Source organism: Triticum aestivum, chromosome 6D (assembly GCF_018294505.1).
Source record: "Triticum aestivum cultivar Chinese Spring chromosome 6D, IWGSC CS RefSeq v2.1, whole genome shotgun sequence".
NCBI lineage: Eukaryota > Viridiplantae > Streptophyta > Magnoliopsida > Poales > Poaceae > Triticum > Triticum aestivum.
The window spans coordinates 334,401,344-334,416,366 of record NC_057811.1 but is presented as its reverse complement, the minus strand read 5'-3'; the positions used below and the strand labels follow the sequence as shown (position 1 = coordinate 334,416,366).

General features: G+C 47.5%; 1 protein-coding gene across 1 annotated transcript; it reads right to left on the bottom strand.

Moving 5' to 3' along the window:
• Positions 1–1,417: 1,417 nt before the first annotated feature.
• LOC123141578 (UPF0481 protein At3g47200) lies at positions 1,418–3,302 on the bottom strand. The gene is made up of 2 exons (XM_044560684.1): positions 2,608–3,302; positions 1,418–2,260 (listed from the first exon to the last, which is right to left on the bottom strand). Exons 1-2 carry the CDS (start codon positions 3,214–3,216, stop codon positions 1,532–1,534), a joined length of 1,338 nt encoding a protein of 445 aa, XP_044416619.1. The 5' UTR covers positions 3,217–3,302; the 3' UTR covers positions 1,418–1,531.
• Between the last annotated feature and the right edge of the window lie 11,721 nt (positions 3,303–15,023).

The window sequence follows — 15,023 nt, the reverse complement described above, 5'->3', positions numbered from 1 at the left end:
CTTGACATTGCTGACATGAATCTTAGCCTGCTAGCTTCTTGGTCTAAGAGGTATTTCAATGATGATGGTAAAATTTGGAAACAAGTCATTGATGCCAAATATAAAACTTGCAAACCTAACATTTTTGCCTGTCCTGATACTGGAGCCTCCCCTCTTTGGAAAGGTATACTTTGGGCTATTAAAGCAGCAAAGATTGGCTTTTCCTGGAAGGTGGGTAATGGCAAGAGTGTCAGGTTTTGGGAAGATTGTTGGACTGGCAATACTACACTTGCCACTAGTTATTGGGAGTTGTACAATATTGTTAATACTACAAACGTCTCCATCAGTGAGGTTTGGGATGGCGCGACCCTGAAAATTAACTTTAGGAGGTGCTTTTCGCCGGACATGCTTGCTGCTTGGAATGAGCTTTTTAGTGTAGTTAAGGATCTGGTCTTAAATGATAGTGATGACACTATTATTTGGGACTTGGAGCCTAAGGGGATTTACACAGTTAAATCTTTTTATAACTTTGTGAATTTTAGTGGAGTGTCTACAGATAATATTATGATGATCTGGAAAGCTAATGTTCCTCAGAGAATTTAGATTTTCCTGTGGTTGCTAGTTAAAAACAAGTTACTCACCAGAGACAATCTTCAGAAAAGGCAACACGTAACTGATGCTACCTGTCTTTATTGTAATGAACTAGAATCAGTAAACCATCTATTTTTCAATTGCGTAGTTTCGAGAGAACTCTGGAGAGAGATTTTCAGCCCCATAGGGGGCAGCATCGAGCTTAACTGGCATGGGCTCCTGGAATGGTGGGCTAGAAATTGCAACAAGACTGCAGATATTATGCTTCATGCAGCTACATTATGGACTCTCTGGAGATATCGTAACGATATTTGCTTTAATGATGTGCCTTGGCTTGGAATGCAGATTCTGTGGCAAGGACAGCTTCCTTTTTAACCTCATAGGAGATCAGGTGTGCGGATCCCGCCAAGAGGAGATGTCGTCTCTTGGTGTAAAGACCGAAACATTTGGCGCGAGCACCGCCACTTCTCCTGTGTCCGGACCCTGGCTAGGCCTGAACCAATGCTGTGGAGCAATTCCTCGCTTCAGGGATGGCTTCGCGCTCCGAAGAGCTGGGTTTCATAAAAGATGCGCCTGTTGCATAATTTCCTGATGTCTGTAGCTGAGCTAATGTTGATGTTTGTAGTACTTGTTACTGTTATTTTCGCTTTTTGCTCTCTTGCTCCTTCAGGAGCGTAGACTGTCTAGAGTGTGTCTGCTGGGGCAGCGTCTCTGCTGTTATTTTTCCCTGCGCGCCTTGTAGCTCCAAACTCAAATGTTCGGTGGTTTCGTTATTGCAATGGAACCAGGGTGTGAGCCCTTTTCCTCTAAAAATGAGTAATGTCATCACAGTCATCACAGTCATGAATTGATGCAACTAAAACATTATCGATAAAAGCCACACAGTGATCAAACACGCTTCACTCAAATATCAGGAGTAAATCGAACAAGGTAGAAGTGGAACTTATAGCTTAGATAAAAGCTAGCTGGTGGTGGCATCCTGGTAGAACTGTAGCACGGTGTAGACGGTCTGCATGATGGTCATGCCGAGGAGGAAGACAGCGGCGGCGAGGGAGAGGAACGACCAGGGGCTCTTGAAGTAGGTGTGCACCAGGTTGGCGCGCCAGCGGTTCCACCTCTTCCGGCAGTAGGCGTTCACCTGGCGGTGCACGTCGTCCAGCGCGCTCTGCGGCTCCAGCACCACGTCCCTGGACATCCCGCTGAAGAGCTTCGCCACCGCCTTGTCGCTGCCCACCGTGTTGTGGACGATCCGCCTGCAGGTGAGCAGCGCCACGTCCGCCGCCGTGTCGATCATGTTGTCCATGAAGAAGACGTAGGCGGTCACCTCGTTGCCGGCGCCGGCGTGCAGCCGCTCGAACGCCATCAGGTTCAGGAGCATGTACTCCGTGGTGTCGTCGACCACGATGGCCGGCAAGCGGAGCACGCCGTGGTGGAAGCTGATGTCCAGGAGGCTGCTCGTCCGGCTCCGCTTGAACCGAACGCCCGCCTCGTAGAGCTCCTCGGCGGACCGGATGATGTCGTCCGGGACCGCGTAATCCGGAGGCGCGGGGGGAGCCGTCTGCGTGGGGCCGTAGAGCAGGCTCCGGCGGAGGATGTCCAGCGGGTGGAGCGCCAGTCCGACGCCGGTCGCCGGAGGCCAAGCAGCCGGGGTTAGAAACCGCTGCACCATCCGGTTGATGAAGTCCTCGTTCTGCTGCCAACAACGTCCGTCCGTACCATTAGGTACAATCATGGCAAAGGCCGACTTCAGTGTGAGATCTATCAGCACATACCACTAGCAAAAATGCTTTTTCTTTACTTTTTTTGTACTACATGCGTGGTAAGAAGCTAAAAGGTAGCATCAACTACATTGCTTGCAATGGAGCAATGGAATAAAGAACCATTCGGCTACACTTTGCTGTTTTGGATCTTCTGTTCAGCTTTAGTCTTTTCTACTGTATAATAATTTTGTTAATTCGCTGGCGAAATTTATGTTAAGTTTCATGATACTATAAAGAATGCATGCATTGTCTCATGCATGGCTTAATTAGTTACTACCTCATCTCTGCCGGTCTCGACGGCGAGGAGCTTGTGGAGGACGAGGAGCGGCAGCTGGTTCTCGATCATGATCATGTCGCGGCGGATGTAGGGCACGTTGTAGAGCAGGCCGTGGCTGCTGAAGACGGGGTCGTTGGGCGCGTAGTCGTTCACCTCGAAACCGGACGCCATCCTCATCACCTCCAGCAGGAAGCACCCGTCGGTGACCATCATCTCGAGGAACCTCTCCCTCTCCTCCTCCTCGCAGCTGAGGCCGCAGCGCCAGTCGTCGGCGAGGCCCTGGTACGCGCCCTCCAGCTGCTCCGCGACGCCGGCCACGGCCACTACGAACTCCGACAGTGGCTTGCGCGCGCGACGGAGCAAGTGGAGGAGCGAGCGGCGCTTGTGCACGTCCATGGGCAGCAGGTGCGGCTCGCCGTGGTGGAAAGGGCCCAGGGACACCACCTGCGGCTGGTAGGCCTTGAGATTCAGGTGCTTGATGCACGCTGGCACGCGGTAGATGCAGTGCCACTGCCACTGCACCGCCTCCGTCGACGGGTCATGGCCGGTCAGCGCCGCGTCCACGTCCGCCACCCACACGCTCTCCTCAACCCTCCGGCGAGACGCCATCTGAGTCACTTGCTAGCTTAAGCACCTAGTGCCATGAATTGCAGCGCCATGCAACAGGAGCGAACCTAGATATGCTTACCACTGTGTGTTGCACACTTTGGAATGTACAGATCCAGACCGTCGAATCGAAGCGAATAAAGAAGTAGCGTGGTCTCAAGGGGGGTCTTTACAGCACAAACGAACCAGCACTCTGACAGAGACTAGGTGGGATGGGTGATGCTTGCAGATTGTGTAGGCTTTCGGAAAAGAGAGATGATCGTGAGATGGTGAGCAGGCCGGTAAAAGAGACACACGGATCTGAGTAAAAGAAGTAGAATAAACTAAAGACGCGGGAACTATTTTTTAGGGGGTCCATCACCAACGAGTTAGGGCGTCTCTGACCCGCACACCGCATTCATCCGTGAACACATATGAGGGAATTGGTGCTATTTGCATACATTTCGAGCCGAGTTTCAACTAGTCAAATGAATCACATGCAAGCCGAATGATATTCATATATACTGAACGAAATTCATTACATTTCGGACAGTTTTCATTAAATAAAAAGGGGGACCGGACCTAAACCTAGCCTATGGCAGTGCCCTTGTCCAAGTCATTGTTCACCTTCTCCATCTGCCGTCCTTGTGAGCGACAGGGATAAACCCCGTGAAGTAAAGGTGCAGTCACCGGCAAGGAAGAGTAGAACATGGGAGACGGACCGGCCCATTTGGGACTCGAGCCCCCGCTGCCTTCCATGCCCTACTCATTCTCGTCGGAGTCAGCGACCTGTCTGTTGCTAGTGGACATGAGGTCCACGATGGAGTGAAGGGGCTGGCACGCTCGTCGACCCTATGACGCGGCCAAACAGCGTTTGGCGTCGCGTAGGATGGACAACTGGCGCCGTCCTCGTCCACAATCAACTGTGCAGCTAGCATCGCCTTCACATTGCGAGCCGCGGCTTGAGCGCAGGCGACCTCGCAGAGCGCCTACTACTCGGCGACAAAATTGGGGTTCGGCGCGACCATGGCCACCACGGCCTCCACACTCGCGCGTTTGCCCTAGATCTAGCCCTCCGCAAACCGGTGTTGCTCGAGGAGGAATAGGTTATAGCGTCATTCCTCATGCGCTTGCCGGAACACCGACATAGGCGTGGGTGGCGGCAGCTCCTCGGCCATGGCGGTGTTGAAGTGCGCATGTACCTACTCCATCGTCAAGCTAGCATGAGCCGGGGTGGGCTCCGACACAGAGTCATCGTCCGAGCCAATCTCCATCGTGGGGTCGTCGAAGACCTTCGGAGAGCTGGCCGGCATGCCGGCATCTATCCATCTGGCACAGCGACTCCCCTAGGTGGCCACAAGGGCGCGGACGCTACCTCGTGCTTCTACTGGGTCGAGAGGCTCTCCCACGAGACCTTCTTGCTCGCGGTTATAACGGACATGGTGCAAGGGAGGAAGATGGAGAGCGAATGGGATGTGGTGTGTTGTGAGCGGGGTTTATCCGCCTTCAAATAGTGGATGCCGGCAAGGCCAAGCGTCCGGGTGCATCAATTCGTGGGCACCGGAGTTGGTTCTTGGCCGGCGAGCCTACTTAATGGCGGCAGACGGAGGGACGGGTATTGAATGAGCATAGTAGATATTTGTCCCGTCCCGTTGAGTAAAACATCTCTACGGCATTGAGCAGGCAAGGACACCGAGGACACGGCACGAGTGACGCCCTCGGCCGGCAAGCCGCTTCAATGCCGGCGCCAGCGAGAGGCGCGTCCGCTCTGGACCAGCGTCAATGCGAAGCAGCCGCTCTAGAAAGGCATGAATGCGGGCAGCTGCCTTCGGGCGAGAAGGGGGCGGGGCGAGGGAGGGATTTTTGGGTGGGCCGGGGCAGTCATAAGAGGGCGTGGTAGCGGTCCGGACGCCCGCAAAGCCCCCCGCCCCACTTTGTTTTCGGTTTGCGGGAGAAAGCACATCCAGACCGATCGGCAAACCGATACAGGCTCGCGTTGGATGGCAAAACACGTCTGAACCACGTGGTTCGGACGATTGCGAGTGGTTTGAGGGCCAACATTAGATCTGACAGTAATAATCATCAAGGAAAACAGGCGGAACAACTTGTTAACAATAAAATTATAGTTGGAAAATACAAGACATTTTTTTGTCAGATTTATAAATCACACTCAACCACAATAAACCAAAAGGGACTCAAAAGAGTTCTCTTCATACTAGACTTAAAGATCACAATAGCTTGAAACGAGATCTAGAAGTCGCTGGAGAAACATCGGTATCTGTTGGAGCGGCACCCTACGTAGTACAGGCGTGCAATCCATCACCACACGTCCAGATAGTTGTAGAAACCGAACTATGCCACAGAAACACATAAGATATAAAAGTCATTGTATCAATAGCTAGCCAATTTCTCTCCATAATAGACACACCAACTACCAACATCCGAAGAAAGCCAGCATATTTGACGATACAAACTCTCACAAGCCCTTCATCGGCGCCGGATCAGGTGTCGTCGAGGTAGGGAGAGGCTGAACAAACCTTATTCAAACATGACAGTCGCCCCCAGCTGGGTAGGTTAGACCCCGCGCGGGGGGGGGGGGAGATCTAGGTCCGGCAGCTAAGGTTGGGAACAACGTAACTCCTGTGTGACACCAGGATGTTGCCAGTGGCAGAGGACGGAGAAAAGGGGACTGGCTACCTGAAATTTATTTTGGGTAAGTCAATTTTAGATCCAATTGATGTGCTTTATTCTCCCTCCAACTTTCTTCCTCCTCCCAAAAAATTGACTTGTTCAAATTGCAAATTCAGTCAACCTACTGTTGTGGAAAAATTAAGGTGGGTCGAACTCTCAAGCATAAAAGAGGTATAGGCTCAGTTCTTTTGGCCAATTCACCCATAATCTTAAGAACCACCCGGCTCCTTCCAGAATCTTGAACCCAAGATATATGGGTTCAAGATTCTGGGAGAAGCTGGGTGAAGGGTCGATTCTCAAGATTCTTAGAGAATCGGCCAAAAGAACTGGGCCATAATGCAAAATGAAATAGAACACACACACACACTAATAATGTCATACGATCCAAATACAATGGCCTTGATAGTGGAGGCGCATGATTTCGGGTCGGTGGCTCATCGACGGCAGATCGTATTACATGCGCCGCCACTATCAGTTGCATGTTTTTTTCCAATATGAACTCTTGTCTCCGTTTTGACAAAAATCTGAACTCTTGTTGCGGCGTTGAAGAGAGAACACGAGGGCTTGTTCTCCGCCATGCAAGCCTCAATCTGAACGCTGAGGGCGTCTTTGGTTGCCTGCATGCAGTCCAACCAGGCCCGCGTGGGATGTGCATGGCCTGTTTGGTTGGCTGGGCTGCATGCGATTCGTGGCCCGCATAGACTTTAAAGCAGGCATGAGCCTGGCCCGGCGGAAACTGCCGAATCGGCAGTTTCTCGCGAGCCTGGCTCGGCGCGGCCACGCGTGCGAGGGGTTGCATGCCTTGGGCAGCGCGGCAGACGGAGGGGACGTCTCATAACTCCCCTCCCACTCTCCTGTCACGGCCCCGCATTGTTCCCACCGCTCCTCTCTGCCTCACATCCCCACCCTCTCCTCTCCTCCGATGGCTTCACCTCGCACACCATCGCGCCGTCCTCTGACCCCCATCGACCAGCGCATCGCCAGCATCCAAGAGCGCTGGGTGGCCGGGCTCCAGAACTCGGGCAGGAACCTGGCGTCGGTGCTGCGAGTGCCGTCCCCCATTTGATGCCGGCCACCACGAGGGCCGGACAATGTGGTGTCAGCGGTTCCTGCTCCGCCACCTTTTTCGGACCTCATGGTCGTGGGCTCGGCGCCGGCACCGTCCACGGAGCCACCACTTCTTCGGACCCCATTAGGCAGGGGGTTTTCTTGACCCCCGTCCAAGGGTTTTCTCCTGTCGGCGCATCGTCCTCCTCGACCTCCGGCGTGGCCATGACCACGGAGCCGATGTTGGGAAACGAAGTAATTTCAAAATTTTGCCTACGCACACGCAAGATCATGGTGATGCATAGCAACGAGAGGGGAGAGTGTTGTTCACGTACCCTCGTAGACCGAAAGCGGAAGCGTTATGACAACGCGGTTGATGTAGTCGTACGTCTTCATGATCGACCGATCCTAGTACCGAACGTACGGCACCTCCGCGATCTGCACACGTTCAGCTCGATGACGTCCCACGAACTCACGATCTAGTAGAGCTTCGGGGGAGAGCTTCGTCAGCACGACGGCGTGATGACGGTGATGATGAAGCTACCGGCATAGGGCTTCGCATAAGCACTACGACGATATGACCGAGGTGGATTATGGTGGAGGGGGGCACCGCACACGGCTAAGAGATCAATGATCAACTTGTGTGTCTATGGGGTGCCCCCCTCCCTCGTTTATAAAGGAGTGGAGGAGGGGGAGGGCCGGCCCTCTACTATGGCGCGCCCTGGGGAGTCCTACTCCCACCAGGAGTAGGATTCCCCCCTTTCCAAGTAGTAGGAGTAGGAGAGAAGGAAGGGGAAGAGAGAAGAGAAGGAAGGAGGGGGCGCCGCCCCTTCCCCTAGTCCAATTCGGACTAGGCCTTGGGGGCGCGCGGCCTGCCCTAGGCAGCCCCTCTCTCTCTCCCCTAAAGCCCAATAAGGCCCAGATACTCCCCGGCGAATTCCCGTAACTCTCCGGTACTCCTATAAATACCCGAACCACTCAGAACCTTTCCGATGTCCGAATATAGCCTTCCAATATATCGATCTTTACGTCTCGAACATTTCGAGACTCCTCGTCATGTCCCTGATCTCATTCGAGACTCTGAACAACCTTTAGTACATCAAAACACATAAACTCATAATACCGATCGTCACCGAACGTTAAGCGTGCGGACCCTACAGGTTCGAGAACTATGTACACATGACCGAGACTCATCTCCGCTCAATAACCAACAGCGGAACCTGGATGCTCATATTGGCTCCTACATATTCTACGAAGATCTTTATCGGTCAAACCGCATAACAACATACGTTGTTCCCTTTGTCATCGGTATGTTACTTGCCCGAGATTCGATCGTCGGTATCTCAATACCTAGTTCAATCTCGTTACCGACAAGTCTCTTTACTCGTTCTTTAATGCATCATCACGCAACTAACTCATTAGTTACATTGCTTGCAAGGCTTATAGTGATGTGCATTACCTAGAGGGCCCAGAGATACCTCTCCGATAATCGGAGTGACAAATCCTAATCTTGATCTATGCCAACTCAATAAGTACCATCGGAGACACCTGTAGAGCACCTTTATAATCACCCAGTTACGTTGTGACGTTTGGTAGCACACAAAGTGTTCCTCCGGTAAACGGGAGTTGCATAATCTCATAGTCATAGGAACATGTATAAGTCATGAAGAAAGCAATAGCAATATACTAAACGATCAAATGCTAAGCTAACGGAATGGGTCAAGTCAATCACATCATTCTCTAATGATGTGATCACGTTAATCAAATGACAACTCATGTCTATGGCTAGGAAACTTAACCATCTTTGATTCAACGAGCTAGTCAAGTAGAGGCATACTAGTGACATTCTGTTTGTCTATGTATCCACACATGTACTAAGTTTCCAGTTAATACAATTCTAGCATGAATAATAAACATTTATCATGATATAAGGAAATATAAATAACAACTTTATTATTGCCTCTAGGGCATATTTCCTTCAGTCTCCCACTTGCACTAGAGTCAATAATCTAGTTCACATCGCCATGTGATTTAACACGAATAGTTCACATCACCATGTGATTAACACCCATAGTTCACATCGCCATGTGACCAACACTCAAAGGGTTTGCTAGAGTCAGTAATCTAGTTCACATCGCCATGTGATTAACACTCAAAGAGTACTAAGGTGTGATCATGTTTTGCTTGTGAGAGAAGTTTAGTCAACGGGTCTGTCAGATTCAGATCCGTATGTATTTTGCAAATTTCTATGTTTACAATGCTCTGCACGGAGCTACTTTAGCTAATTTCTCCCACTTTCAATATGTATCTGGATTGTGACTTAGAGTCATCCAGATCGGTGTCAAAGCTTGCATCGATGTAACTCTTTACGACGAACTCCTTATCACCTCCATAACCGAGAAATATTTCCTTAGTCCTCTAAGGATAATTTTTGACTGTTGTCCAGTGATCTACTCCTAGATCAAAATTATACTTCCTTGCCAAACTCAGGGCAGGGTATACAATAAGTCTGGTACACAGCATGGCATTCTTTTAGAACCTATGGCTGAGGCATAGGGAATGACTTTCCTTCTCTTTCTATTCTCTGCCGTGGTCGGGCTTTGAGTCTTACTCAACTTCACACCTTGCAACACAGGTAAGAACTCTTTCTTTGACTGTTCCATTTTGAACTACTTCAAAAACTTGTCAAGGTATGTACTCATTGAAAAAAACTTATCAAGCGTCTTGATCTATCTCTATAGATCTTGATGCTCAATATGTAAGCAGCTTCACCGAGGTCTTTTATAGAAAAAACTCCTTTCAAATACTCCTTTATGCTTTCCAGAAAATGCTACATTATTTCTGATCAACAATATGTCATTCACATATACTTATCAGAAATTTTGTAGCGCTCCCACTCACTTTCTTGTAAATACAGGCTTCACCGCAAGTCTGTATAAAACTATATGCTCTGATCAACTCATCAAAGCGTATATTCCAACTCCGAGATGCTTGCACCAGTCCATAGATGGATTGCTGGAGCTTGCACATTTTGTTAGTACCTTTAGGATCGACAAAAAACTTCTCGTTGCATCATATACAACTCTTCTTTAAGAAATCCATTAAGGAATGTAGTTTTGACATCCATTTGCCAGATTTCATAAAATGTGGCAATTTGCTAACATGATTCGGACAGACTTAACCATCGCTACGAGTGAGAAAATCTCATCGTAGTCAACGCCTTGAACCTTGTCAAAAACCTTTTTCGACAAGTCTAGCTTTGTAGATAGTAACACTACTATCAGCGTCCGTCTTCCTCTTGAAGATCCATTTATTTTCTATGGCTTGCCGATCATCGGGCAAGTCAACCAAAGTCCACACTTTGTTCTCATATATGGATCCCATCTCAGATTTCATGGCCTCAGGCCATTTTACGGAATCTGGGCTCATCATCGCTTCCTCATAGTTCGTAGGTTTGTCATGGTCAAGTAACATGATCTCCAGAACAGGATTACCGTACCACTCTGGTGCGGATCTCACTCTCGTTCACCTACGAGGTTCGGTAGTAACTTGATCTGAAGTTACATGATCATCATCATTAGCTTCCTCACTAATTGGTGTAGGAGTCACAGGAACAGATTTCTGTGATGAACTACTTTCCAATAAGGGAGCAGGTACAGTTACCTCATCAATTTCTACTTTCCTCCCACTCACTTCTTTCGAGAGAAACTCCTTCTCTAGAAATGATCCATTCTTATCAACGAAGGCCTTGCCTTCGGATCTGTGATAGAAGGTGTAGCCAACTGTCTCCTTTGGGTATCCTATGAAGACACATTTCTCCGATTTGGGTTTGAGCTTATCAGGATGAAACCTTTTTCACATAAGCATCACAACCCCAAACTTTAAGAAATGATAACTTTGGTTTCTTGCCAAACCACAGTTCATATGGTGTCATCTCAACGGATTTAGATGGTGCCCTATTTAACGTGAATGCAGCTGTCTCTAATGCATAGCCCCAAAACGATAGTGGTAAATCGGTAAGACATCATAGATTGCACCATATCTAATAAAATACGGTTACGATGTTCGGACACACCATTATGTTGTGGTGTTCCAAGTGGCTGAGTTGCGAAACTATTCCGCATTGTTTCAAATGAAGACCAAACTCGTAACTTAAATATTCTCCTCCACGATCAAATCGTAGAAACTTTATTTTATTGTTACGATGATTTTCCACTTCACTTTAAATTATTTAAACTTTTCAAATGTTTCGGATTTATGTTTCATCAAGTAGATATACCCATATCTGCTCAAATCATCTGTGAAGGTCAGAAAATAATGATACCTGCCGCGAGCCTCAACACTCATCGGACTGCATACATCACTATGTATTATTTCCAACAAGTTTGTTGCTCGCTCCATTGTTCCGGAGAACGGAGTCTTAGTCATCTTGCCCATGAGGCATGGTCGCAAGCATCAACTGATTCATAATCAAGTGATTCCAAAAGCCCATCAGCATGGATTTTCTTCATGCGCTTTACACAAATATGACCTAAACGGCAGTGCCACAAATAATTTGCACTATCATTATCAACTTTGCATCTTTTGGCTTCAATATTATGAATATGTGTATCACTACGATCAAGATTCAATAAACCATTCACCTTAGGTGTATGACCATTGAAGGTTTTATTCATGTAAACAGAACAACAATTATCCTTTGACTTTAAATGAATAACCGTATTGCAATAAACATGATCAAATCATATTCATGCTTAACGCAAACACCAAATAACATTTAATTAGGTTCAACACTAATCCCAAAAGTATAGGGAGTGTGCGATGATGATTATATCAATCTTGGAACCACTTCCAACACACATCGTCACTTCACCCTTAACTAGTCTCTGTTCATTCTGCAACTCCCGTTTCGAGTTAATAATCTTAGCAACTGAACTAGTATCAAATACTGAGGGGTTGCTATAAACACTAGTAAAGTACACATCAATAACATGTATATCAAATATATCTTTGTTCACTTTGCTATCCTTCTTATCCGCCAAATAGTAGGGGCAGTTCTGCTTCGAGTGACCAGTCCCTTTGCAGTAGAAGCACTTCAGTCTCAGGCTTAGGTCCAGACTTGGGCTTCTTCACTTGAGCAGCAACTTGATTGCCATTATTCTTGAAGTTCCCCTTCTTCCCTTTGCCCTTTTCTTGAAACTAGTGGTCTTGTCAACCATCAACACTTGATGCTTTTCTTGATTTCTACCTTCGTCGATTTCAGCATGACGAAGAGCTTGGGAATCGTTTTTGTTATCCTTTGCATATTATAGTTCATCACGAAGTTCTTGTAACTTGGTGATAGTGACTAGAGAACTCTGTCAATCACTATCTTATCCTGAAGATTAACTCCCACTTGATTCAAGTGATTGTAGTACTCAGACATTCTGAGCACATGCTCACTAGCTGAGCAATTCTCCTCCATCTTGTAGGCAAAGTGCTTGTCAAACGTCTCATACCTTTCCACATGGGCATGAGTATGAAATACTAATTTCAACTCTTGGAAAATCTCATATGCTCCGTGGCGTTCAAAACGTCTTTGAAGCCCCGATTCTAAGCCGTAAAGCATGGTGCACTAAACCATCAAGTAGTCATCATATCGAGCTTGCCAAACGTTCATAACGTCTACATCTGCTCCTGCAATCGGTCTGTCACCTAGCGGTGCATCAAGGACATAATTCTTCTGTGCAGCAATGAGGATAATCCTCAGATCACGGATCCAATCCGCATCATTGCTACTAACATCTATCAACTTAGTTTTCTCTAGGAACATATCAAAAATAAAACAGGGGAGCTAAACGCGAGCTATTGATCTACAACATAGATATGCTAATACTATCAGGACAAAGTTCATGATAAATTAAAGTTTAATTAATCATATTACTTAAGAACTCCCACTTAGATAGACATCCCTCTAATCACCTAAGTGATCACGTGATCCATATCAACTAAACCATGTCCGATCATCACGTGAGATGGAGTAGTTTTCAAGGGTGAACATCACTATGTTGATCATATCTTCTATATGATTCACGCTCGACCCTTCGGTCTCCAGTGTTCCGAGGCCATATCTGCATATGCTAGGCTCGTCAAGTTTAACCCGAGTATTCTGCATGTGCAAAATTGGCTTGCACCCGTTGTATGTGAACGTAGAGCTTATCACACCCGATCGTCATGTGGTGTCTCGGCACGACGAACTTTCGCAACGGTGCATACTCAGGGAGAACACTTTGTACCTTGAAATTTAGTGAGAGATCATCTTATAATGCTACCGTCGATCTAAGAAAAATAAGATGCATAAAGGATAAACATCACATGCAATCAATATAAGTGATATGATATGGCCATCATCATCTTGTGCCTTTGATCTCCATCTCCAAAGCACCGTCATGATCACCAGCGTCACCGGCGCGACACCTTGATCTCCATCGTAGCATCGTTGTCGTCTCGCCAACTATTGCTTCTACGACTATTGCTACCGCTTAGAGATAAAGTAAAGCAAATACATGACAATTGCATTTCATACAATAAAGCGACAACCATATGGCTCCTGCCAGTTGCCGATAACTCTGTTACAAAACATGATCATCTCATACAATAAAATTTAGCATCATGTCTTGACCATATTGATACGTCTCCGTCTTATCTACTTTTCCAAACACTTTTGCCCTTGTTTTCGACTCTAACTTGCATGATTTGAATGGAACTAACCCGGACTGACGCTGTTTTCAGCAGAATTGCCATGGTGTTATTTTTGTGCAGAAACAAAAGTTCTCGGCATGGCCTGAAACTTCACGGAGATTATTTTTGGAAATAATAAAAAATAATGGCGAAAGAATCAAGGTCAGGGGGCCCACACCCTGGCCACGAGGGTGGGAGGCGCACCTGCCCCCCTGGGCGCGCCCCCTGCCTCGTGGGCCCCTTGGTGCTCCACCGACCTCAACTCCAACTCTATATATTCACGTTCGGGGAGGAAAAAAATCAGAGAGAAGGATTCATCACGTTTTACGATACGGAGCCGCCGCCAAGCCCTAAACTCTCTCGAGAGGGCTGATCTGGAGTCCGTTCGGGGCTCCGGAGAGGGGAATCCGTCACCATCGTCATCATCAACCATCCTCCATCACCAATTTCATGATGCTCACCGCCGTGCGTGAGTAATTTCATCGTAGGCTTGCTGGACGGTGATGGGTTGGATGAGATTTATCATGTAATCAAGTTAGTTTTGTTAGGGTGTGATCCCTAGTATCCACTATGTGCTGAGATTGATGTTGCTATGACTTTGCTATGCTTAATGCTTGTCACTAGGGCCCGAGTGCCATGATTTCAGATCTGAACCTATTATGTTTTCATGAATATATGTGAGTTCTTGATCCTATCTTGCAAGTCTATAGTCACCTAATATGTGTTATGATCCGGCAACCCCGAAGTGACAATAATCGGGACCACTCCCGGTGATGACCATAGTTTGAGGAGTTCATGTATTCACTATGTGTTAATGCTTTGGTCCGGTACTCTATTAAAAGGAGGCCTTAATATCCCTTAGTTTCCATTAGGACCCCGCTGCCACGGGAGGGTAGGACAAAAGATGTCATGCAAGTTCTTTTCCATAAGCACGTATGACTATATTCGGAATACATGCCTACATTACATTGATGAATTGGAGCTAGTTCTGTGTCACCCTATGTTATGACTGTTACATGATGAACCGCATCCGGCATAATTCTCCATCACCGATCCAATTCCTAGGAGCTTTTCACATATTATTCTTCGCTTATTTACTTTTCCGTTGCTACTATTACAATCACTACAAAACTATCGCTGTTACTTTTGCCACCGTTACCGCTACTATCATACTACTTTGCTACTAAATACTCTGTTGCAGATATTAAGTTATCCAGGTGTGGTTGAATTGACAACTCAACTGCTAATACTTGAGAATATTCTTTGGCTCCCCTTGTGTCGAATCAATAAATTTGGGTTGAATACTCTACCCTCGAAAACTGTTGCAATCCCCTATACTTGTGGGTTATCAAGACTATTTTCTGGCGCCGTTG